Source organism: Passer domesticus, chromosome 2 (genome assembly GCF_036417665.1).
Source record: "Passer domesticus isolate bPasDom1 chromosome 2, bPasDom1.hap1, whole genome shotgun sequence".
Lineage (NCBI taxonomy): Eukaryota > Metazoa > Chordata > Aves > Passeriformes > Passeridae > Passer > Passer domesticus.
Window position 1 is genome coordinate 104,764,441 of NC_087475.1, and position 23,384 is coordinate 104,787,824.

General features: G+C 46.4%; 1 protein-coding gene across 1 annotated transcript in view; it reads left to right on the plus strand.

The window, feature by feature from the left end:
* The first annotated feature begins 4,689 nt into the window (after window positions 1-4,689).
* VANGL1 (VANGL planar cell polarity protein 1) overlaps window positions 4,690-23,384 on the plus strand; it is a 45,532-nt gene continuing 26,837 nt past the window's right edge. The window contains exons 1-4 of the mRNA XM_064410235.1: window positions 4,690-4,840; window positions 12,553-12,843; window positions 14,584-14,710; window positions 17,885-18,492. Coding sequence (XP_064266305.1) covers window positions 12,761-12,843; window positions 14,584-14,710; window positions 17,885-18,492 — 818 coding nt within the window. The 5' untranslated portion in view covers window positions 4,690-4,840; window positions 12,553-12,760. The remainder of the gene's footprint in view (window positions 4,841-12,552; window positions 12,844-14,583; window positions 14,711-17,884; window positions 18,493-23,384) is intronic.

The window sequence follows — 23,384 nt, forward strand, 5'->3', positions numbered from 1 at the left end:
GAGCTCAGCAGCTTTTATACAAGTTGCTATACAAAATAAATGTGTCATGCTGTTTCTTCAGCTGCGCAGTACTACGCATTTTCCCTTTCTAAATAACAACCACCCCAAAAGGGAAGGAAGGAGTTCTTTTGTAGTCATGTCCCTCTGGCCTCTCTCTCTCTCTCTTCTTCCAAACAAGATTTTTTGCAGCAGAAGAGCTGAAAAGTGGCACTTTGTGCATTTCTGCCATTGCACGTTTACTTGAACTTTGGATGTAAGCTGCTGGCATGAGGTCAGCAGCTGAGAGCACGGTCATGCACAGCTCAGACTGGCTGTAGGAGCAGTTTCATCAGATAGGGCCTATGAAGTGACATCCAGTCTCAGGAGAAAACTTTGCACCCCGTGCTAGAGGCTCCAGCTGATGCTATATAAAAGCAGGCTGTAATTCAGAGTGACATTTATACTTGTGCTGGCTCAGCTCACGCTTGTGTTTCTTGACAAAGCATTGCCTCTGATTCTCAAGGCATTATGCACACAAATTTTCTCTTTAGTGGCCTGTAACTTGAGAATGATCTTTCCCTTCTATTCAGGAAGTAGTAAAAGCAATACCAAGCACAGAAATCAATCAGGTTTTATGGACATATGTAGACATGTGATTTTGTCACTGAATTTTTTCAGAGACAAAAATTATCTGGATATGTCACTGTGTGTTGGGGAAGGTGGAGCCTGGATTTTGAGGAAAGAAGACTGGTTTCCAAGGTGATGGAAAAAATCTACACTGAATTCAACCTCAGTGTCTTAACAAAAATATTGTATGTGTGTATCTCCAAACAGAGCAGAATCTGACCTACAAAACTGATCAACAGAAAAATATAAGGATAAGGAGATTGATTAATTTTGAAATAAGCAAAGCCAGGGTCCTGGAGGAAAAAGAAAAGCAAACTTTTGACCTGAGAGATGACTTTAAAGTGTAACATATATGTCAAATTGTGTGAAAACTCCCATCGCTTTACTGTATATGATCCTGGAAGAGAGAATGTAGACCTTTATTCAGATGATTTCAGTGAATAGCAGGTTGCTGATGCACTGTGATCAGCAAATCAAAGTGTAAGACAGAATGATTCAAAATCCTAAAGGATTTGCTATAATAAAGGATAATGTCCACATTTCAGAAAGTCCCTCATCTCTCTCTGGTTTTCTGTCCAACTCATGCTTTTCATGGTGCAAAGTCCAAGCCCGAGGAATGCAGGAGATGGATTAGTAGAATTACATATGAGTGGCTTCTCTAGAACACAGATGTCTGTATGATTTGAATTTCCTGCAAGTGTGTGTATTTCATGTTGGACTACACTATCCACGCATCTTGGCCCTGGTCAGATACCTGGTCAGGTACTGCACTGGTGGGAAGGCACGTAGACCCTTCAGCAAATGTGAACCGAGGATCCAGGAACTGTCTGGATCCTCATGTTTCAGGCAGGAAGAGAATGTTCCTGCTTGCACTTGTAACATTTTCCTGTGTGTTTCTTCAAAGCTAAGGATGGAAACAACCCCCTCAAGGAGCTGTATGAAATGAGAATGCTAATCATGTTGCTGTTGAAAAAATCAAATCAACAGAGAGTTAGGGAAAGAGAGAAGTTGCTTTTTGCAAAATCTGATAAAGGCTTTGGTTTTGGTGGCTTAAGCAGAAAATAATTATTTAATTAACTTGCTGAAATAAGTGCAGGGCATCTACTATCCTCTCCCTGCTGCCCCCAGTGAATTTGAGGTTGCAGCATTGACATTCACATTATAAGGATTGCTTTTTTTTTTCCACAGAAGAGAGACAACTTTGGAGCAAATCAAAGGTATTTATGCTCACAAAATGATCTCAAGTCTGCTGCAGAAAGGGATGAAGAATCTGAAATCATATCCCTTTCTTGTGTGCCACTTCAGGAAACAGTTTGGGCCTGGCTTCATACGTGTGCACTAGCTCCTCACCTATCTGTGTGTGTATCTAAGATCATGCCATAGAGCAGGGCCAAACCATATACTTGACCATTTACAAATCCTTCCTAAAATATCTCCTGGCCACTGTTCCATAAGGAACAGGAAAAGATCAAAGCAGAGGAGAATGGAACAGTCTGTTTTGCATTACAAACACACTCTGGACCAGAAACCAACTTTTTTTTGACACGGACATACTGGAGTCCACTAACATGATTCAGGGATTGCCACATCTGACACACCAGGAGCTGGGATTTTTTAGCTTTGAGGAGAGGCTTCAGAGGGGAGTTGATGTGTGTAAATGTGTATCACTGTGTATAGATATCACTTGGAAGGGAGTAAAAAAGTGGAGCCACTCTTCTCAGTGGGACCTAGTGAAAGGCAAGGAGGGAACAGGTGCCAACTGAGATGCATGAAATTACATTTAAATGTGAGAAAAACCCCATTTTTACTATTCATTTGTTAAATACTGGAGCAGGTTGCCCAGGGAGCTTGTGGACTCTTTGTCTTCGGAGATGTTCAAAACCCTGCCTGGCACAGCCCCGAGCAACCTGCTTTAGTTGACCCTGTTCTGAGTGGAAAGACTGGACCTCCAGAGGTCCATTCCAACTGAAACAATTCTTCTATGAATCAGTAAAATCCATTCAGGTAAAGAAAACTCTAATCAATTCTAATTTTAGAAATTCAGTAGTGTACAGGAGCAGAGCACTTCACAAATTTCTGAACTATGACCCTACTACACAGGTAGCTTGACTCATACGAAACATTTCCTCATGTCTTAAAGGTTTAAACAGATGAGGAGACATAAGCATGTGACAGTATCACAGAATCTGCCCCTGAGCCCATCTTCAGTGTATTCCCCCTTTGCCAGTCTTCTGTGTAACGCCTTGACCTAGTTAGGTGTGAGGGGCTTCACTGCTGGGTCTAATGGGAATCTGCACCAGGTCTGGGCAGGGCACGGGTGCTGGTTCTCACTGAGGGTTGTGTGCATCCCTAGCAATCTCCTTTCTGTGCGGTACTGCAACAAATCCTGCTGCTCTAAACCATGAAACGAGTATTGAGAAATCCTCTAAATCTTCTTGAGCAGCTGGTGGAGCAACATGGAAAAGAAATAGATTTAGCAGAGTTTCTTTGGTGCTTTCAAAGAAGTCTAGCTACAGGCCTTGGGTAAAGGCCTCATTCCCGTGTTGATGTTTTCCCCTGAGTTTCCATAGCCTTTCAGGCAGGGCAGTATCTCCCCCACATGGCACAGGTAAAACCTTGCTCCTTGGACCGAGTCTCTGCCCTGCTCCAGACGGGTGTCCTGCTTAAGCTCAAGCCTGTTGTCTTTTGTCACCTCTGAGCAGGGTGAAATGTGACAAAATGAGCAAGCCCATGAGCCGTGGAGAGCCCTCAGCAGGCAGTGAGACTGAGGCAGGCTTTCAGCAGGGTGTCAGATGCTTTTCAGGGCAGAGACAGTCCCTGGAATGCTGCAGAGTACTCGGGCCTTGGGCAAGTTTAGACACATGTTGATGCATAATACAAGATGGAGCCTATCAGTTGATATCAGACTCTTCCAGTCAGTCACAGGGTTGGGTAAGCGTGTATGCCATGCAAAATAGGAGGTAATGTAACTACCAAATCAGAGTGGTATGGAAAGGTTTCTTGTTATTCCTGGTTGACTGTTTCATTGTGAAGTCATTCCATGGTCTACGGGTGTTGGGTAGGGGCAAGCACCACAAATAAAACTGTGGCATTATTTTGGAAAAAGGGAGGGAATGCAAAGTGGAGGGGAAAAAATAAAAGATGCCATCTACAGAAGTGCAAAACATACACTTATCAAATAGGAATACCTTCAGTTTCTTGTGCATTTGTTCCATTTGTGGCCTGGGCCATACCTGAGCAGTTCAAAGTGCAGGACTGGAATTTAGGAGGTCTAGATTTTTTTCATACATTCCCAGTTGCTAGCTCATTTTATGTCCTGAAAACTTAAATATTTTTAAAGGGTAAGACAAACCAAAGGTGGAATGAAATAGGAGCAACATTTATATGTAAAAAATATCACTTGTGCTAACATAGGAGTCTCCCGTTTCCTTTCCACCTGCCTAGAGCAAGTGGTGTCAGGAATTTGGTGCCCAAGGCAGGCTTCAGGCAAACCAGGCCCTTCTCCCTGGGCGGCAGGAGGTCCTTCCTCATGGCAGTTCTCTTGTGACCAGGGGCAAAGGGCGCTGCAGCTGCAGGCTTTGGGTGGAGGAACAGACCAAGCTGTCGCGAAAGCGGGGCATTAGAGTGCCTGGCAATACACTTAGCCTTGGAGGAAACCCAAGAACACCGTAGCCTGGGATGGGATAGCTCCAAGGGACTGATCTTTCTCTTGGAGGAAGGTGACGGCATAGGACAGGCGAGGATCACGGCTGGGTGGAGGAGAGCTGCAGAGCCTTGGAAGAGCTGCGGGGCTCATGGGCTGGGCACCGCGAGCACGGAGGGCGGCGATGGGGGAAGCAGCGGTAGGAGATGAGAAGGAGCGTGTGCACGCCCCAGGTGCAGAGGAGGCTGAACCACGGGGAGAGGTTCGAGAGTCAAATCAGGCCTCGGGGGCTGAGCAGCGGCTCGGCCGCACAGCCCCACCAGGCGCGGCTGCAGCAGGGCTCGGCTCTAGCGGGATTTAGGTGCCGGAGTCCCAGCCACCGTGAGGGCGGCCGCTTCCCGGGCAGGCGAGCCTCGCCCGGGGGCGGTGGCTCCGGCGGGGGCGGGACGGGGTGCGGGGCGGTGCCGGGCACAGGAAGCGGAAAGCGGCAGCAGCGACGGCGGCCGCCGCCGGGGAAGGTGGCGGGGAGCGGCGCGGCGGCGGAGGGTCGGGTCGGTGCCGGCGGCAGCATGGGACGGCTGCGGGAGGGAGGTGAGTCCGTCCATCTGCCCGTCTGTCTGTGCGGGAGGGCGATGCCGCTGCTCCCGCCACGCCCTCCCGCCGCCGGGACCGGCGGTGTGGCAGCCTCCGGCTCCCGCGCCTGGCCGCGGCGTCCGTGCCCGGCCGGGCTGTGCGGCTGCGAGCCCCGGCGGTGCCCGCTGCGGGGCCAGCCCGCCGCGTCCCGCTGCCCTGCCCGGCGCTTCCCGGGCTGCGCGCTGGTTCCCGTGCCTGGGCGGAGGTGGGAGGCGGGCGGGGGCCTCCCTCCTGCCGGCCGGGGCTCAGCCTGCCCGCCGTGAGGCTGCTGGGGCGGCGGGTCCGCGATCTCGGCATCCCGGGAGAAGCCGCTCGGTGTCGGCGAGGGCCGTGGGCGCAGCAGCGCTGTGGCTGCCGAGCCTCGCCCTGCGAGGAGCCCGGGCGCTGTTGGTGCGGGAGGCTCCGCGCTGCTGTGAACGCGGATGGTGCCTTGCCTGCCCACGCCGTGTGAAACAAACTGCTCTGTGTTTGGGCTCATCCCGCTGGGCAGCGCGGGAGCGGGAGCAGAAGTGACGGGAAGGAGAGCTGCTGCGAAATAACACGGGGGGGTTGTTTTTTTATTCAGAAGGTTGTCAAGGTGGTGAACTAAACTCTTTGAATTGCAGAACCGGTGAAAGCATAAGTGACTTGATGGCAGGGTTTTCGGTCTGAGGAGGCAGGTGGGCGATTCTGTGACTGTTTGGAGCAGTGGGATTTTTCTGACCCCAGGTTTGTCAGTAGTGAACGGCCCATAAGATCTGTGCAGCTATAAAGAGTTAAGAAATGGAGTCACGCTGGCTGGAAGTGCAAATTAGGATGTTATGAAGTATGTTCTGTGATATCATTGCCTGTGAGCTCAGCCTGACTTCAAGGAGGAGAATTGTGGAGAAGGGAGCTTCGGCAGTGCTTTGCCACCTTTGAAAAGCTTCGTTTTGACCATGCTTGGCTCTTTTCCCCCACTGGGGTTTGGCTATTTAGCTGGCCACAGTTATGAGGCCAGTGTTGGCTCTGTGATCACTACAGTTGTTAATTTTGAAAAATAAACGTGAATGGAGTCTTGTAGAAAGCCTCCTTTAAAAATGTTCCTATAGCTGAAATTTTGGAATAATCCCAGGCTGTACTGGAACGGGCCAGGCAAATATCTAACTGCTCCCAGCCACCGACCAGCAGCTCCCAGTGGTTGCTTCTGGCCTTTGGTTTTGGTTAGTAGTGGCAGTTGTTCCTGGTGGCTGTTGTCTCATGGATATGTGCACCTGGAGAGGGCTTCCTGTCATTGTGAGACTGGGATACAGTACTAGGGCAACAGTACCAAAGGACTGCAGTTGTACTAGCAGAACTGCATGTTTTGTTGTAGCCTGCCTTCCTTACACCCCCACCTCTTGCAACCAAAGCAAAGGATGGTATCAGAAACGTGACTGTGCTGCTGCAGGGCTTGTGCTGCTGTGTGGGGACCTGAGGGGCAGACCTGAGTGGAGAACTGTGATGTCCAGTTCTGCTGGTGGGAAACAGTAAGCTCATGTTTCTCCATGTCTGGTACCACAGCTTGGAAGAATAAAATTAACCTGTGTAAAAATGATCTTTGTACTTCTTTTAATTCCTCATTAACCTATATGTCAGAATTTTCTGACTTGGATCAAATTAAAAATCAATGGTTATTTCCTCAGGGGTCAACACCTTTGCCCTCTCTCCTTGCAAGGGCAGAATGGCATTGGGCTTGTACAGATTTGAGCATGAGGCAGATATAGAGAGACTTCATTCTGTGGAGTCCCACTGTGGTGTGTCCTGGGGATTTTCTCAGGGTCTGCAGATGTCTTTTTTGTTCTGAATTTAAATAGAAAATGCAGGCAGATATGAAGTGTGTTAAAGGAGGGAGTGCTCTTTCAGTAGAAATACATTTTCCAGTTCATACCTTTTAATGCTAACTCAGTATCCAAGTGCTATTGCTAAAAGCAAATATTGAAAATGAGGTGTAGGTGCTGCCTGCTGGGCTAGGCAGTGTCAGCAGTGTCTTGTGAGAATCTTTTTCCCATTTGTTTTGTTTTAAATGTCAATATGGGAAACTGTATTCCTGTACACAATCCCAGGTGCTCTGGTGTCCTGAGGCTGAGGCCACAATACCTTGTGCCAAGTTGCATGGCTCTGGGGTTAAGAGGAGATCTGGCAGCATGGAACACACCCATGAGTGAGCAAGCACAAGGTGTAGTTTGCATGATAGTCTCAAATGCTCATTGTGCTTCAGAAACTTGGACAGGACAGATGTGGCTCTTGGAGTGGGCAGAGGACCTCCTCCAGGGAAGAGCTTTATAGATGGCCCCATGTAGAGAGCTTCCAGCTGTGTAAAGGGGGGCAAGAGACTGGGGATTACTGCTTGGAAACTCCGCTCACCTGAGTGGTGGTTTTGCCTGGGTTTTTCTCTTGTCAGTTGCTGTGCTTTCAGACCTGTGTTGCTGCATGTTCTGATTAAACAGTGGATTGCTTCAATAAACCAAATGGCCTTTCTTTCTGATATATCCATGTCATGGACTAATGGTTTTCAGCTTTGGTGCTGGAAATTCCAGGGGATCTGTGAAATCTTTCTGAGGAGCCTCTGAGAAGCAAAAGAAAAGAGAACCTATTGCTAGAGGGCTTGAATTTGCTGACTGCTAAATGGGTTTTTTTGGAATGAGGGGCTTGCAAATCAAGAGCCTTTACCATATAGTAAAAGCCATGGTTTACTTTTTATATATATATATATATATATATATATATATATATATATATATAAGGCCAAAATTGATCTTATTTAATGACATGCAGAAATAAATACAAATACTTTAGAAAAACCTTGTTTCCCAAAGCTCGTTGCCCGTTAAAACTGGAAGTCTTGGCTCTGTGAGTAGATGAGCATGGATGAACTTATGTGCTTCCAGATCAAGTTGCTGGACTGGGGCCTGTTCAGGAAATTCAAAAGCAAGAGGTTCCTGTGGCATTGCTCATAGGTCTTACTATGTCTGCAGTTGAAGTTACGCAACTTCTCGTTTTCCTGAAGTGAATAATGGGAATGTGCTGCAGCAGTACTGTGCAGCCAAGCCAATGCCAGAGTTGGAAAAGGTTCCTCACTGCCTAGCTGTCTTAATTGTTTTTACTTTTGAACCCTCAGCGCTTGAGGTTCAGTGTGTTTGATTTGCAAAGCTCTTCGTTTCACTAAATGAAGGGAAAAAAGATTTCTCAGTGCAATAGCTTGTGGGCACTCATTACCCCACAGACAGCTGGTGCTGTTTAACAAGTGAGGCTGACAGCGTTTGGAGCTGAATTCTGCGCACATCCTCACGGACACTTGTGGCTGCTTTGCACTCCAGATGGCACTTCCAAATACATACAACTTCATGAACTGACTGGTAAACCAACTCTAATTCATTGCAAGTTTTAAACAGAGCAAGATTGAAACTGTGCAAAGATTTCAAAGATGAGCCGCTCTGGAGTTATTTGCCTCAGCTTCACAGGGGAAATCCATTGGGAAAGCATAGGATGTAAAAGGGAGCTGTTGTTTGCGTTTGCCCTCTTTGATTTAAAGATGTAACTTGCTCTTTTAAATTTCTCTTGGGCTGGGAGCCAAACTGCTCTCCCTTGAAGACGATCACAAAGCAAGCTTCATTGGAAATAGGATTGGGCTTCCAGTGTGGAAAATAGCAATTCAAAAGACCTCTTCTTGAGATTTATGAGCTTATGAAAAGAGGGAGTTACAATGAGTTGTGTAGCTGTGTAGAAACTGTAATTACAGTGATCTCTGGGGTATTCAGGGGTAACTACATTTCTTCACTGTCATGCAGGGTGCAGCAGTCCTCCTTGCCAGCACAGGGACCCAAAATTTACTTTGGGGTGCCCTTACCATTGTTTTCCATCTAGTTCTTGGCTTCTTTCTGTCATCAGTGAGTAAGGGAAGGGCATAGTGAGAGTGCTGGCCCTACTTGGAGAAAAGTTCTGGGTGTACAGTTTATACAACTGTCATGGTGGAGCAGAGGAGGCATTCCCATCTCCCCTCTAGCTGTTCGCTTGTGCTGCTATTCACCCTGATGTTGGTTTTGCTGTTTTGAGCTGTGCTGTGAACTAGGTCACGGAAAGGATCCAAGACAAAAGCGTGGCAGGGGGGCGAAAAGGGATTTTTTGTTTTGTTTTCCAGCAGTGCTATTTGCTTGCTGAGAATTGTGTTGACACAACTGAGAGTGGTGAACCGTGGTGCGGAGGTGGAAGCTACTTACACCAGCTTTCTTGTCAACGCTGAAATACAGTGCAACTGTACCCTCAGGCCAGCAGAGCTTTGTTTCATGCAGGGCCAGAAGCTCTGCAAACAGACCATGCCTTCAGCAGAGTCCTGCAAGATGTAATGATCTTTTGTGAAGCCATTTCTGTTGGCTGTGTTGTACTCTGAATTCACGCTCTTTTGTGAAGGGAAGAGGCCCCAAAATGATGGGGCTGCTGCTTTAAGCAGACCAGTTGTTCTTGCCCAGAGGGGTAGGGTAGGAATCATCATTAACAGTGATTTAGTAGTGGAGGTGTATAAAGACTGTGCTTAGTTTGGATATAGTTGTGTTATGAAGGACACACGTACAGCTTGTCTTCTCTGGGTGTCCTCAGGCTCTAGTAGTGGGCACTCTTGGGATGATGGCTAATCCAGTGTTGACTTCTTCCAGTCTATGCCATTGGAAAAGCTCCAGCCTAGAGATGTAGTTTAGCTTGTTAATTGTCTTTTGGTCCCTTCCTTACCTCTTCCACAGTAGTTTCAGAAGCTTTTGTGGTGTAAGGCTGCCCTGCCTTCCTGCTGTGAAGTAGAGCAGGAGGTGGGTAACTGGCTTGGCATGGCTGTAAGGAATGTGTGTTTGCACTGTGCATCTCCCTCCGTGGCTGGGAGTGGTGTCTGTCTAGCAATCCAGGCTACACTCTGTTGGACAAATCTTGGAAGCCTTCTTGACAATCAGTCTCAGTTGGGCACCAGGCAAAGCCTACTAGTGGTCTTCTGCTTTTTGCAGCTGAGGCTGGGCAGATGTCTTTTGTTCCTGACTGGCCTGTGAGTGCCTCAACAGGAAGATCTATTTAGGTACTGGTGTATCCTGCAGTTGGGGCAAGGAGGAGGTGCAGAGTCCCTGAGTTCATCATAGAATCATTTAGGTTGGAAAATACCTCTGAGATTACTGCTTTTGACAGTGATCCAGGAGACTTGAAGGTTTTTGGGGGCCGCCTTGTTGACTTTTCACAGAACTGTGTCAAAGCCGTTGCTCTTGCTTACACAGAAAAGGAAAGTTGGCATGATCCAGCCTGCCCTGATGTTCCTGTGTTGGACTTTTCTGCCTGGTGCCCAAGCAGTGCCTTACTTCACTCACCATAAAGTGGGCAGTGCTTGTTCATGGTACCTGCCCAGACAGCCTGTGCATTTGCACAGCAGCCTCTACCTGCAGAAATGTTCCCAGAGAAGTATGATCCTGTGCTGATGGGGTGAGGGATCGAAAGAGGAGCTCTATTCCCAGTCCCTGTCTCAGCTCTGATTATTTTACCTGGGATTTGGGGGAAAATTCTTTTATGTGGTTAGAGGAAAAGGGTGGGAGTTTATACTTTCCTAGAGGGCTAGGAAAAATATGTAACCCTTACTGATGTATGCCAACAGCTCTCCTTGCTTTTCCTTTTCCTTTTCCATTCCATACAGTGATATGTATCTGTAAAGGTAATGGCTGTTCTCGAAGGGACTCCAGTAACATCACAAACAGCGGTTTAAGACTACAATAACTTGTCACCTTTTGTTCAGCTGAGGGTGTTTCTGGTCTGTGGTGCCTAATGACTGTAAAGTCCTGTGTAGCCATCTCCTCATAGTGCTTTTTGAACGTAGGGGGGTCGTGGCCTCAGCTCCATTTATCAGAGGAAGACAAACACAGAGAAAGGATTTTTCTGTGTTGCCTAGCAGGACAGTAGAGGTAAAAATCAGCTTTAATGAGCCTATTGCTGGAGCAGTAAGGTACAAGCTGTGTGCAAATCTAGGGAGTTAACGAGTGTTAACATCACATCCTAGGCTGGGGGATTTTTATTCTTGTTACAGTAATTATGCCATTTTCCAAACTGTGCTGTGCCTTGGCTTTGTTTTACTGTATTTAAATCCATCCTCATTCCTTTCCTCCTGAAACCGGGCCTTATGGTCCCATCCTAGTTTGTCCTTTCCGTATTCTCTGAGGCACAATATGCCCTTAGAGCTTGGGAATCCTGAACACAAAAGATCCCCATGCCTTTCTGCTTTCCAAGAGCCCTGGAAAGCCCAAGTGTTGTGCAAATACCTGCAGCTCTGGATGCAGTGGGGGTGCTGCTTTGCTTTGTTTAGATTGCCCCTCCAGCCAAGGAGCCCTGTGGGGATGAGGCTCCGTTCTTTGGCACTGCTTGCATGTGGCAGAGCTCTGCTCTGCTGCGAGCTTCTGTGGAGGTGTTAGTGGAGGAATCTTATAGTTGGCCAAAGCAGGATTTCTGTTGCTGTCCCTCTGTCTTTGGGGAAGGAGAGGGATGAAAGAAGTGGTTGCCTTTTTTTATTGCTAAGAGCTTCAGAAACTGCTGTGAGCCAAAAATTACGGAGGGATCTAATTTAATTTTAAAGTGCTCTTTTGCCCACTCTGAAAGCCTGGCATAGTCCTGTGTTGGCTGGAGGCAGCAGTTGCCTAGGCAGAAGGCATGTGAGAGTGCTCCTGTGTGCCCCAGCCTGTGCCAGGGTACCTCTGTCCATAGCTGCAACCCTTCCCTCTTCCCTATTTGCATGTGTTTCCCCAAACCAGTGATTAACTCCCCTCCTTTCAATTTCTCTTCTCACCTAACACAGGATGTGGATTTGGAAAGTGGAATGATGTCTACCCTTCCTTCCCACCGGTCTCAGAGGTTTTGACATGTTACTGTTGGGAATTGTTCTAATGTTGCCCTGCTCCAAAAAGCATGACCCTCTTCTGCCCTTTACAGATGTGACTTCAGCTGCTGTTCCAAATGGAAGTGCATTGTAGGAAGCTTTGGCCCATATAAGCTAGATGTGATCTCTAATCGACTCTCCCCAGTGTTATTAGTATGTGTATATTTAGAGATGATTTTTAATAAAATTGAATTCTTCAAGGCCCGAATTAGCTTCTGGAGGCAAAGGTTACAAAGAGAGGGAGGTGTTCACAGTGCATTGATTGTATAGTAACTAATGCCTGTATAATGGGCACACCTTGCAGTTATGAAAACAAAGCAGGTTCAGACATGGTGGGCTGATTCTCTCCAGCATTTCTCCTAGGGAAGTTGCCCTCACCCCCACCCCTTCCCCTTGTAAACAGGCTGTAATGCTGCTGTTCTGAAAGGGGGGTTATTTGGGCTGTGTCATGCAGGAGAAGAGATGTGGTGTCAAAGCCAAGCCTGGTCATTCTTCTGTGGGTGAATTTTGGTATGTAAGGCTGCTGTGCCCAGTCATTGTCCCTACCAGGTGTCCTAGACTGTCTCTTCCAGATTTTTGGATGAATGGGCTAAACTCTGCAAAACAGATGCACTGAATTAATTTGAAGTTCTTCAAATGCATATATTTCACTAGATCAGAAAGAGAGGCTGAGCAGGACAGGCTTGATGAGTGTGATATGTGCCAGAGTGAGGGAATTCCTGCAACAGGGATGATGTCTTGCTTTGCTTAGAGTACACTTCCATGCCTGTTTCTCGTTTCTTAGGTCAATCGTGAGAAGCCAAGCACCCTCCCTCCCCTCCCCTCTGATCAGATTCCTTTTAAGTGAAGCTCACTGAATCTCTGGGACCAGATCTCACCGATGACTGGGAAGCGAAGAGTACCCAGGAAAGCACTTTTACCACGGACTCCACCTCAGGAGCACCGGGAACTCATCTTCTAAATAAAATCTGTGCCCCTTCCGTGCGCACCCGATGTCTGCTGCAATGGATACAGAATCAACATATTCGGGATACTCCCACTACTCAGGTCACTCCAAAAAAGCTCACAGACAAGGGTAAGGAGATGTTTGTTTTTAATTACTTACTGCTCTAAGTTAGGATATGTCCAGTGGGAAAAAAAGCTGTAAGCCAGGATAAAATCAGTGGACCCGTGTCTCTGGAGGAGATAGACGTGGAAAGTCCTCATGGGAACAAAGTGAGGAGACTTGAAGCTGCTAATTCAGTCATATTCAACCTGTTGGATGCATGCTGGGGTTATGTGTGGCCAAAAAGATTGGGATAGTGCCAGTAGAAAGAAAAGATCACCTAACTCCCCTCTTAAAGGGTGAGGGATGAGTACAGTATCTGGGGAGAAGAGTTAGACTTCCTAAACTGATAATTACTAGTTGTCTTCTGATGCCATTTCTTTATTCTGTAATAATAAGGTTTCCTGCCTCTCCCCACCCTCCTCCAGCCTACTCTGTTAATGGTGTGTTGAGGTTTTTTTAAATAGAATTTGAGTGGTACTTGAGTCGGCAACAAGTCCTTTATCAGCGTTGATTGGATTAGAAGTCAGGCTTTTTTGAACTTGAATAGCAAGTCCTTTCTGTTGTGGTAGTTCAACAGCCTGAAAACCCATCTGCTCTGAAACTTCCGATTATTTGGAGCGTTTTCTTTTCTTTTTTTATCTACGTCATTCTTAGTTTTACATGTGAAATATGTGACACTTACTGTTTGCAACTTATTACTGAGCTGGTTCAAAATAATTTTGCAATTCGGAAGCAATTACCCTGTGTGGTTGGAAAAATAATTCTTCCATGAAGTCTCTTTGCTCACAGTCCAATTATCGAGTAAAACATGTCTTGTTTGCCTTTTTTCCCTTCTTTAGCATCCAACCCCTAATACAGATTGTCCTTTTAAACTTAGAATGCTGTGTGGAAAGATGCCCACAAAGTTCCAAAAACAACATAAAAATCCTAGAGCCCTTAAACTAGAAAAAGTGTCATCCCATGAAACCTTTTGGCTTTGGTAATTCCAAGAGAGAGGCAGAGCTGGGATGCTCACGAGTGTTAAGCCAGTCCCTGAACACAGTGAGGGTTTCCAGTGCAAAGCCTGCTTTCCTGTCCATGTGGGAACGGGGAGGAAAGCATTGGTGAGCAGATTGGTGGGGCTTAATTCATCTTGAGACTTTCTCAGATGAGAAGCTGTGAGGTCTGCAAGGGTGCTCTGGAAATAAAGACTGGCCTTGTACCCTTGATGTTCTTGCTTTCTTTGTGAGAGGTTAACTTGAGGTTATTAACCAGCGGAAATAAACTTCACCAATTGTCCTACAGTGTTAAGGTCAGAGATGACAAGATTCTGCTTTGCAGGAAATAAAGCTCTATTGATTAATTCCTTGTGTTAACTGGGCATGTCCCTGCAAGACACTTTCTTGCAGGTGGAGAACTGTGTAGACCAGTAAATTCCAAATGGAATTGCCAGTTTGTGGCATGCAGGCTTTCCTTTTAAGCACAGCACTGATGGAAGGTGTTTTAAGAGAAGGTGAGGTGGTGGGCATGGATGCCTGTCCTCCCCTCTGCTACCACTGAGGGGGTGGTCTGTCCCAGCCTCCAGGCTGTCAGCTTGTCTGGGCAAGGTCCCTTTCTTCCTCCTCCAGAGCTTGTTTTGTCACAGCCTGAGTCTGTTGATCAAGAGAAGGACAAACTGGCTGACCTAATGCTTGGGGCACCTGTTGCAGGTACAGGTGCAGCACCTTTCAGGCCCTGCTCCACAGAGTTACTGGTAACATTATTCTCCTCCTCCTCTGTTTGAAAAAGGAGCCGGGACAGACACAAATCTCCCCGAAGCAAAGATGGCAGTCGGTCTGAGAAGTCCGTCACTATCCAGACACCTCCTGCAGAGCCGCTGCTCGGGAATGACGCCTCTCGGGCCGAGGAGGGCCAGGTAAGGAGAGCAGACCTGCAGGGTGTGTGTGGCACAGAGCATGGGGCTCGCTGGCTGGGGGGTGGGAACAAAGAATTGCTTGCATGCTGTTTAGTAAGCAATGTGGCTTATGGTGCCCTTTGCTCGTGCACACAGCCAAGGTCTCCATCACCTCTGTCTTGTTGTGAGGTGCTGTTTCTGTCAGCACCAGTGACAATTCCTTGGGCACTACTTTGACTCTCTCTCCAGAGTGTCATCTGTCAAGCTCTGTAGAAATACGTGTTTCCATTGTCTCACTGTGCATTATTCAGCCCTTTCAGCTGTATGTGTATTTCAGTTTTTAACCAGGATTTGCTCCAGGTAATCTTGTAAAGTGCATTAGAACCAGTATTCCAATAGGGAAAGGAATCAAGAGATGTGAAACTAGTGTGAAATAGTTGTGAAAGAGGATGGACTCAGACAAAGCTAGTACATTAACAGTGGGTTTGGTAAAAACTAGAATAATGCTGCATTTGGATTGTACCTAGGATGGATCCAGTGCTCTGCTCCAGCAGGTGATCTAGAGGTACATATTCATTTTCAAAGAATGGCTGGTGCTCCAAGACCCTCCAAGACCTAGAATCCAGCCCCTCCTGGGCTGGATTTGGGGTTTGTTAATCTTTGGCTGTGGGGCTCCCCTTCTCCCTTTACAAAAAAAAAAAAAAAAAAAAAAAATCAAAATCAGCGTGCAGTTTCCAGCCAAACTGTGTGTGCTGGTACTTGTAACAGTGTTCATGTACTCATTTCATGTCCTGTAATTTGGTATTTTGTAATCAGTTGCTTCTTTTCATGAGTCCCAGCTGTTTTTTCAAATAGTTCTGAAGGCACTGGTGAATTCCTAAGTCCTTGTTTTCATGCAGCCCTCCTCAATTAAAGCCAAAGCTAAATAACTTGATGTGTGAGCCAGACTTTTTTCCTAGGGAGCAGAGAGTCCTCAGTTAGGTCCAACAACTGTGTACCACCAGAGATTTAGCGTCATATTTCCTCTCCTGTGAGGAGAGGCTGAGACAGGTGGGGTGGTTCAGCCTGGAGAAGAGAAGGCCTTGAGGTGACCTTATTTTGTGGCCTTTCAGTATCTGAAAGGAGCCAACAAGTGAGCCAGAGAGGGACTTTTTGCAAGGGCATGTAGTGATAGGACAGAGGGAATGGCTTTAAACTGAAAGGGGGTAGGTGTAGACTGGATATTAGGAAGAAATTATTTACTGTGAGGGTGGTGAGTCACTGGAACAGATTGCACAGAGAGGTTGTGGATGCCCCATCCCTGGAAATGTTCCAAGGCTGGGTTAGATGGGGCTTTGAGCAACCTGGTCTAGTAGAAGATGACCCTGCCCATGGCAAGAGGGTTGGAACTGGATGATCTTTAAAAACCCTTTCAACCCAAAACATCCTCTGGTCTGTGGTTCCATATAAATGCACATTTTTTTGCATTAGGCTGTAGTCCACTTTTTCAAGTGGCAAGAGTTGTAAGGGCTAGACTGTGACTAGGGTTGCCTGTTGTCTTCTGGGATGTTGCCTTAAGCTGCCCTGGTGTTCCTGTCCCTTCTCTTTTCTGCACAATTTTGCAGTTCATCAAATGGAGGAAACTATGCAGAACTACTTAATGCATAAACATAAAATAGTTGAAATGCTTGAATTGCAGAGGTGCTGTTAAAGAGTACAATGTGGTAGGAATATGCTGCTTTTCAGGACATACTACAATGCAGATCTCTTCTGGGGCCTCTGCTTTGGTGAGAAGTGACTCAAAAACCCCTCATATTAATTCAAGATGCTGACTGTTTGTGGTTGGTCTGTCTCAAAACCCTACTGCTCTAGGCATGGGAGGTATTCATGTCTTGGAGTGCTTTAGAAGTTAAATCCATGGAGTTGGGAGTTGTTCCAAGTAGTTGTGCTGCTTCAGTCTAGTCCTTTCCTTTAGCTCTTAAAAAGAAGTGAATAAAGGTTTAAAATTATGCCTGTCTCTTTCAAATAAGTTGTTTGGTCAGCATGTGCAGTTGGAGAAGTTTGAGGGAAGTTGTAAATCCTATTAATGACACAGGCTGCAGGAACATATTCTTAGGAAGAAAAGCAAAAATGTGGTTCTGAGTGAGCATTGCGGCTACAAAGGTGTGCCAGGTGCCAAGCAGCAGAGCCACATGCATTGCCACTCTTTGGCATGCATTTGTGGGAAGCATCAGGAGCCTCCATGTGCATGAGTCACTCCAGCAGCAGCTGTGAGTCAAATCCGTACATGCCAGTGTAGCTCTTTGGCTGTGCCAGCACCTGGAAGGAGCAATTGGAGGCATTGTAGCTTGGGAGAACCAATGCAGACATTGTCTGATGTTAGCTAGGGAAGAAATGAGACTTTCAGAACACGTAATGTAATCTGAAACTTGCCAGCATGGTGACTGTATTTCAGGTAAGCCTCTTTGTGAGTAAGTGGCTTCTGACAATGGCCTGGATTGTAATACCAGAGCTACTTGGCAGTCTAGGATCCTCTAAACTTAAAAGCCCCATACCTGAAAATATCCTCTGTGATCACCTGTAATGTGTTGGTTTAACTAAACTTTTATTAGATTGTCAGCTACTGAAGGCAGCGCTACTGTAGAGGAAAATAAAAGACAGTGAAGTGGAGGAACTTGCTGGAGGTGTGGTTGCTTCTATGGAACATGGAAAAATAATGTGTGAACATGTTTTTGATTGTGTAACAAAAACAACTGGCTTGAAACGCTGAAATGAAAATTTCCCTTCCAGGTGCTTCTGTGGTGCAGTTGCACTGCAGAATTTGTGGGCTGGAAGAATACTAGTCCTTGCCCTGGACATGGGAACTGGTGATTACTACAGTTTCCAAGACTTATGTCATGTAATTCGTTAAATGTGCTGGAAGAGGAACCTCTGGGGATTCAGTGAGTGGCACAGCAAGCAGAGCTACCTGCTCTGCAGTTATGGGCTTTTATCACCTGTTTATAGTCACTGGTTTGGACAAGTTGCTGTTGTTTCCAAACTTTTACTAATTGTCAGGGTTGATTATTCACTATGTTTAAAGTGTTGCTTTTGCTGTATATTTTTTCTGGAACTTAAGGCTGTCATAGCAGTCTTTCCAGGCAAGAAAAATAGAACATCTGGAAGGAACAGCCTGATTGTTTCAATGTTATTTCTATTTATCTCTTCCTCCTTCAGGATGACAACTGGGGTGAGACCACAACGGCAATCACAGGCACCTCTGAGCACAGTATTTCCCAGGAGGACATTGCCCGGATCAGTAAGGATCTGGAAGACAGCGTTGGGTTGGACTGCAAGCGTTACCTGGGCTTAACAGTGGCAGCTGTTCTCGGACTCCTAGTCTTCCTCACCCCCATTGCCTTCATTCTGTTACCCCAGATCCTGTGGCGAGATGATCTGGAGCCGTGTGGTACTGTCTGTGAGGGACTGTTCATCTCTGTGGCGTTTAAACTCCTCATTCTCCTGATCGGGACCTGGGCTCTTTTTTTCCGCCAGCCCAAGGCAGACCTACCGAGGGTGTTTGTGTTTCGGGCCCTTCTGCTGGTCCTCATATTCCTCTTTGTGTTTTCCTACTGGCTCTTTTACGGCGTTCGCATCTTGGACTCGAAGGACACCAACTACCAAGGGATAGTGCAGTACGCCGTGTCTCTGGTGGATGCCCTGCTCTTCATCCACTACCTGGCCATCGTGCTGCTGGAGCTGCGGCAGCTGCAGCCCATGTTCACCGTCAAGGTGGTTCGCTCCACGGACGGAGAGTCGCGATACTACAGCCTGGGACACCTCAGGTAGGTGCGAGCCCTTGGAGTCTGCTGGTGTAGATAAGTGTGGCTCTGCTGTGGCGTGAAGGATCAGCTGCATTTGGGTCTGTGTTGTTGCTGATTCATGAATCTTCCCCCAGAAGAATTCCAGAGTCCCTCCAAAGTTAACAGACTGAATCTCTCTGCCCTCTCTCTGAGTGTGGGAGAGGCTGTACCTGCCTCAGAGGAGTCCTGTGCATTTCAGTGAATGAAAAAAAGCTGATGCCATAACTTTGGGATGGTCAATATCCTGATGAGATCTTTAAAATCCTTGTCTGGGCTTCTTTCCCTGTCTCTTTACTGGAGGAAAATGGAGAGCTTTCCTTGTGTAGTTGGGGCTGCCTTGTGCATTTTGGTTGTAGGGGCCAGGCGCTGCTTTGGGAGCAGCCCTTCAGGCCATGAAGAACATAACTGCTCGGAGACTCCTGACAGCAGGCCAGGCCACATGGCAGAAGCTGATGGTTTTATGTCATGATGCTCTTTTTGCCATTAGGTATGGATCAGTTTGCTGGGTTGGATGTATCTGGGAGCCATAAGTATGACACAAGGATGCTGCTTCCACCCTGCTGCTGGCATTAGTGCTTCCCTTAGCGACGGTACAAAAAAGGACAGGTGTCTGAATTGCCTTAGTTCCTGTGTCCTGCAAAGCTCTTCTGAAATCCCTTAGTTCCTGTGTCCTGTGAAGCTAGCAGCTGAGCTCTGGAGATGATTCCCCAGGCTGAATGTGCACTTAAACATCTGTTGAGCTTATCCTGTCCAGACCCCAATGGCATGTGTATCTGTGGCAGATGAAGAGATTAGCATCTGCTGGTTTAAATGGATGTAGGAGCAGCCTCCTGCAGCCGTTAGCTTAGCAGTGGAATTGCTTTGAAGCAGATTTAGTGGTTGAAGCTGAAGTCCGGGAGTTTTCTCCTGGGTAAAGAAGAACTTGAGGCCTCTTGGGTGAAGTAGGTCTGGACTCTGCTTTGTTTTCCTTCTCTGTAAAATGTGGAGAGCCCTTGGACGTGCACCAATTGACTTAATTAAATGTCTCTTTCAGGATTTCAAAAATCTGTTGGTTTTCTTGTGAAATAAATTTTTTTGAGCTTAATTGCTCTGTGGTCAGTGAGCCAGTATAACCTATATGATGAGAGAGATGGAAAGATGAGTACCAGAGTTTCCCTGTGCTACAATATTGTGCCTTGAGGCGTGATGAGGCAGTTCTGTCATAAGTGAATTCAGCAGAGAAACTTTGGTATGTGTCAGTATTTACCCATATATACACACACAGAGCAGATTTGGTATGAGGGAGTTTGCTTGGTTGTAGATTGTGGGTTTGTGTTCAGAGGAATTGAGATCCTACACCTGCCAAAGTGTGCATGTCTAACTTGTCACTGGAGGCAAAGAACTTGCTTGAGAATCAAGGCCTGAATGTTTAATAGTGCATGTGTTAGAAGCAGTGTTTTCTCCAATTCTTTCCTTTGCAGCAGGGTTTTGAAATGAGTTGTAAAACTTAGGATAAAATCTAAGATGTATGAAAACTTTTAACTTCTTGTTTGTTGGCAAGCTGATTTTGGTTTTTTTTGGTACATTGAATGTAAGCCACGTAGCACATGGATGCTCCAGTGTAACAGAAGAGGCTCATCAAGCATGTCTGATAATGCTAAACTAGTGTTGCTTTTTCCATAGTTTGACAGATGAGCATAATGTATATTGACATGTATTTTGAAACCTGCATGTCTTTCCATATTTGCTGCTACAAAGGTAAAGCTGTAGATTTGATTAGGGCCCAGTGTCTCACAGCAAAGGAAGAGTTTCTCCTCTCTGTGTGTTACTTATGTGTAAGAGCTTCAGATCTTGATAAAGGTTGTGGCTGCCATGTGACCAACTGCATAAAAAGTGAATGTAGTTAATGTCCTTCAGCATCTAAGGGGTTAGGATTGTGACATGTTTGTGAAACATGAAAAAAAAATCATGGTCATATTCACAGCATAACTTTGCACAGTTTTCATTAAGGTCTTGTCATGCTAGTTGATGAAATGTAGGTTGGGGCTGCTTTCTGCCCCTGATTCTCTGGCCGAGGCATGGGGCTGGAGTGGGAGGTCTGTTGATGGGAGAATGTGAAGACATGCAAGGACAGTCTGGATTTCAGGAAGGCTGGAGAAAAGCAGCCTTGTAGGTGTGCTGGAGAGGTGGTTCTAACTATGATGGAATAGCCATGTACCACATGCTCCTGCCTTTGGACTCTTTTTGACACCATGTATACTTGCTTCATCCTAACACTTTTAAAGGGGTCTTGGGGAGGTTTTGAGCTGTCATCTGGAAGGAAACAGCTTTCTTTTACAGGTATAGTAATCTGACTGTCTCCTGAAATCAAAACCTTTTGTCTCTTTATGCTCTCAAATATCTTAAAAGTTTTGATGACAAACAATCCATGGAGTCTATCTTCCTCAGCAGTCTAGTGTGCTCTGGAGAAACTAGTGGTGAGAAGGGATCTTGGATTGTTCCGTGTTGCTTCTTGGAGTCATTCTGGATTTTTTTTCCTTCACAGCAAAATTGTTGATATCACCCTTTTTAATGCAAAGATGGAAGCTTTCCAATTCTAGGTCTTTTCTGGTGAGGTAGAGGGAGCTGCTTTGTAAGTATGAGAGCAACTTGTTTTCTGGGGGAGAAGGGAAGAAAACAATAGCTCAGCTGCCCTTCTGGCAAACCATGTTTTTGCGAGGCAGGGTACAGACAGGATTTTCCACCCTGCTTGGCTCCAGATGCGGTAAAGAAGTTGAAAGTGCTGAGTTAGGTATTCCACTCCACCCCTGAGAGCCCTAGGTCCAGGAGGGTAAGCATATTTGGGACTAGTTCCCCAAATTCATATTATAATCAGCCTATTAATAGGCTGTCTTGGTCCCACCCCCAGCACTTTGGCTATAACTTTTCTTCTGGGAGACTTGACTGCCAAAACGAACGTTCCCTTTGGCGTTGATTCAGGAGCTTGGAGGGGGGAGGTAAAAATTAAATAGGAGTCTCGATGAGTGTGGTGCCAAGTCTCAGCTCACTGACTGCTCCGCTGCTCCTTCTGGAGGAAGGGTTGCCACACGGGGCAAATGCTTTCTGGTGGTATGTGTGGGTAAAGAGCAGGGAGCAGCAGAGATGCAGGAAAGGTCAAGCCTGGGAAAATACAGGAGGTTGGGGGGGAATGGTGGCGAGACTTTGAAAGCAACAACAAAGGGAAGCAAAGGTGGGGGAGCACAACAAACAGTAGATAACTTCAGTCGAAAGGCCGATACTTTAGCGAGTGGAGGCTTGGATTTGCAGCTTCTATTTTTCCCTGTAAATAGGGATGCTGATGACACTTGTCATCCAGAGTTCAGTACTGTCTTTATAGCTCAGAAACTGTGTAGGAAGGATCTTGCTGGAGAAACCCCTCCTTTTATGTAGTTAGGGTGCTAACCATATTGCCTTCCTATCCAGTGAGTACTCTTTCCCACCCTAGAGCTTTGCTAGTCTAGACAGCTCAAGAAAATGAATGTCTTGTAATACATGTGGTAATTACTGATCTTTCACGTAGACTGGATGTTGGGCTGCAGGACAGTTAGTCTTGGTTTTCTGAGGTTAGAAATGTTTGAGTGGGTCCTCCTCCTCCCTTTTGCTCATCCTTGCAGCAGGTATGTGAGGAGCAGAGCTGTGATAGTTCATCTTGTGTTGGGCTGTTTAAAAGAGTTGGAGTTTCAGTCTTCTTTTCTGTCTGTCGTCGTTTACCCCAGCTGGCAGGTAAGTACCACACAGCCCCTCACTCACACCTCACTCTGTAGGATGGGGATGAGAATCAGGGAAAAGGTAAAATCTGTGGGTTGAGATAAGAACAGCTGAACATTTTAATTAATGTGAAATATAATACTAATTATAATGACATTGATAATAGTACTTGTAATGAAGAGAGGAGAGGGAGGGAAATAAAACCCAAGGAAGGCAAGTGATGCTCGAGAGGGTTGCTCTCCACCCCCAGACTGATGCCCAGCCTGTTCCCAGGCAGTGATTGGTGGCTCCTGGCCAGCTGTCCTCAATTGATACACGGAGCATGATGTTCTGTGGTATGGAATATCCCCTTGGCCACTTTGGGTCAGCTGTCCTGGCTGTGCTCCCTCACAGCTTCTTGTGCAACTCGTTACTGAGTGGCAGAGCATGGGAAAATGAAAAGTCCTTGACTTAAAGTAAGCAGTGCTTAGCAACAACCCAAACATCAGTTTACTGGGAAGAAAAGTAATGCAATCCCAGAGAAAACCAGGACACTGTCCTTTCTGGTGTGGGTTTGCCTTTATGAACCGTGAGGCTAGGAAGCTGGTGAGGAAACCTATGTACACCTTTAGAATCAGGGTTCAAGTTTTGCAGATGGCTGTGAGCTGGTCAGTGTTCTCTTGTCAATCCAATCAAGAGAAGTTTGGTATTCAGAAGTAGCAGTGCTGTATGGTAAAAGTGTGCTTGAACATTCCCTGTACCCTTGTTGCCCATCTCCATTTGCATGGGTGTTTGCTGAACGGTGGTTTAAAAATTAAATTAAACTGTGGTTTAAAAATAAAGAGAACAGCTGTTTCCTCAAAACAAGTACCTGTCTCTGAAAACCCAGTACCTTCCCTGCAGAAATTATCAATGCCTTACTGAGGGACCTGGTGGCTTGCACACACTCACAAAAGAAAGGAGGGGCAGACATGTTCTGTGCAAGGGGATCACGTTCAGTCTGTCTCCCAGCTGCTTTGGGTGTTTGTTGGACCTCTTGCTTATAAAGCTGATCTCTAGGTTGTCAGTATTTACTGATTAATCTGATGAGTGCTCTCTTGTCAGGCATTCCTTGGTGCCACTGGTACTTTGTTCACTACTGAGGGAATGTGTGGAGACCTAGAGGAGTG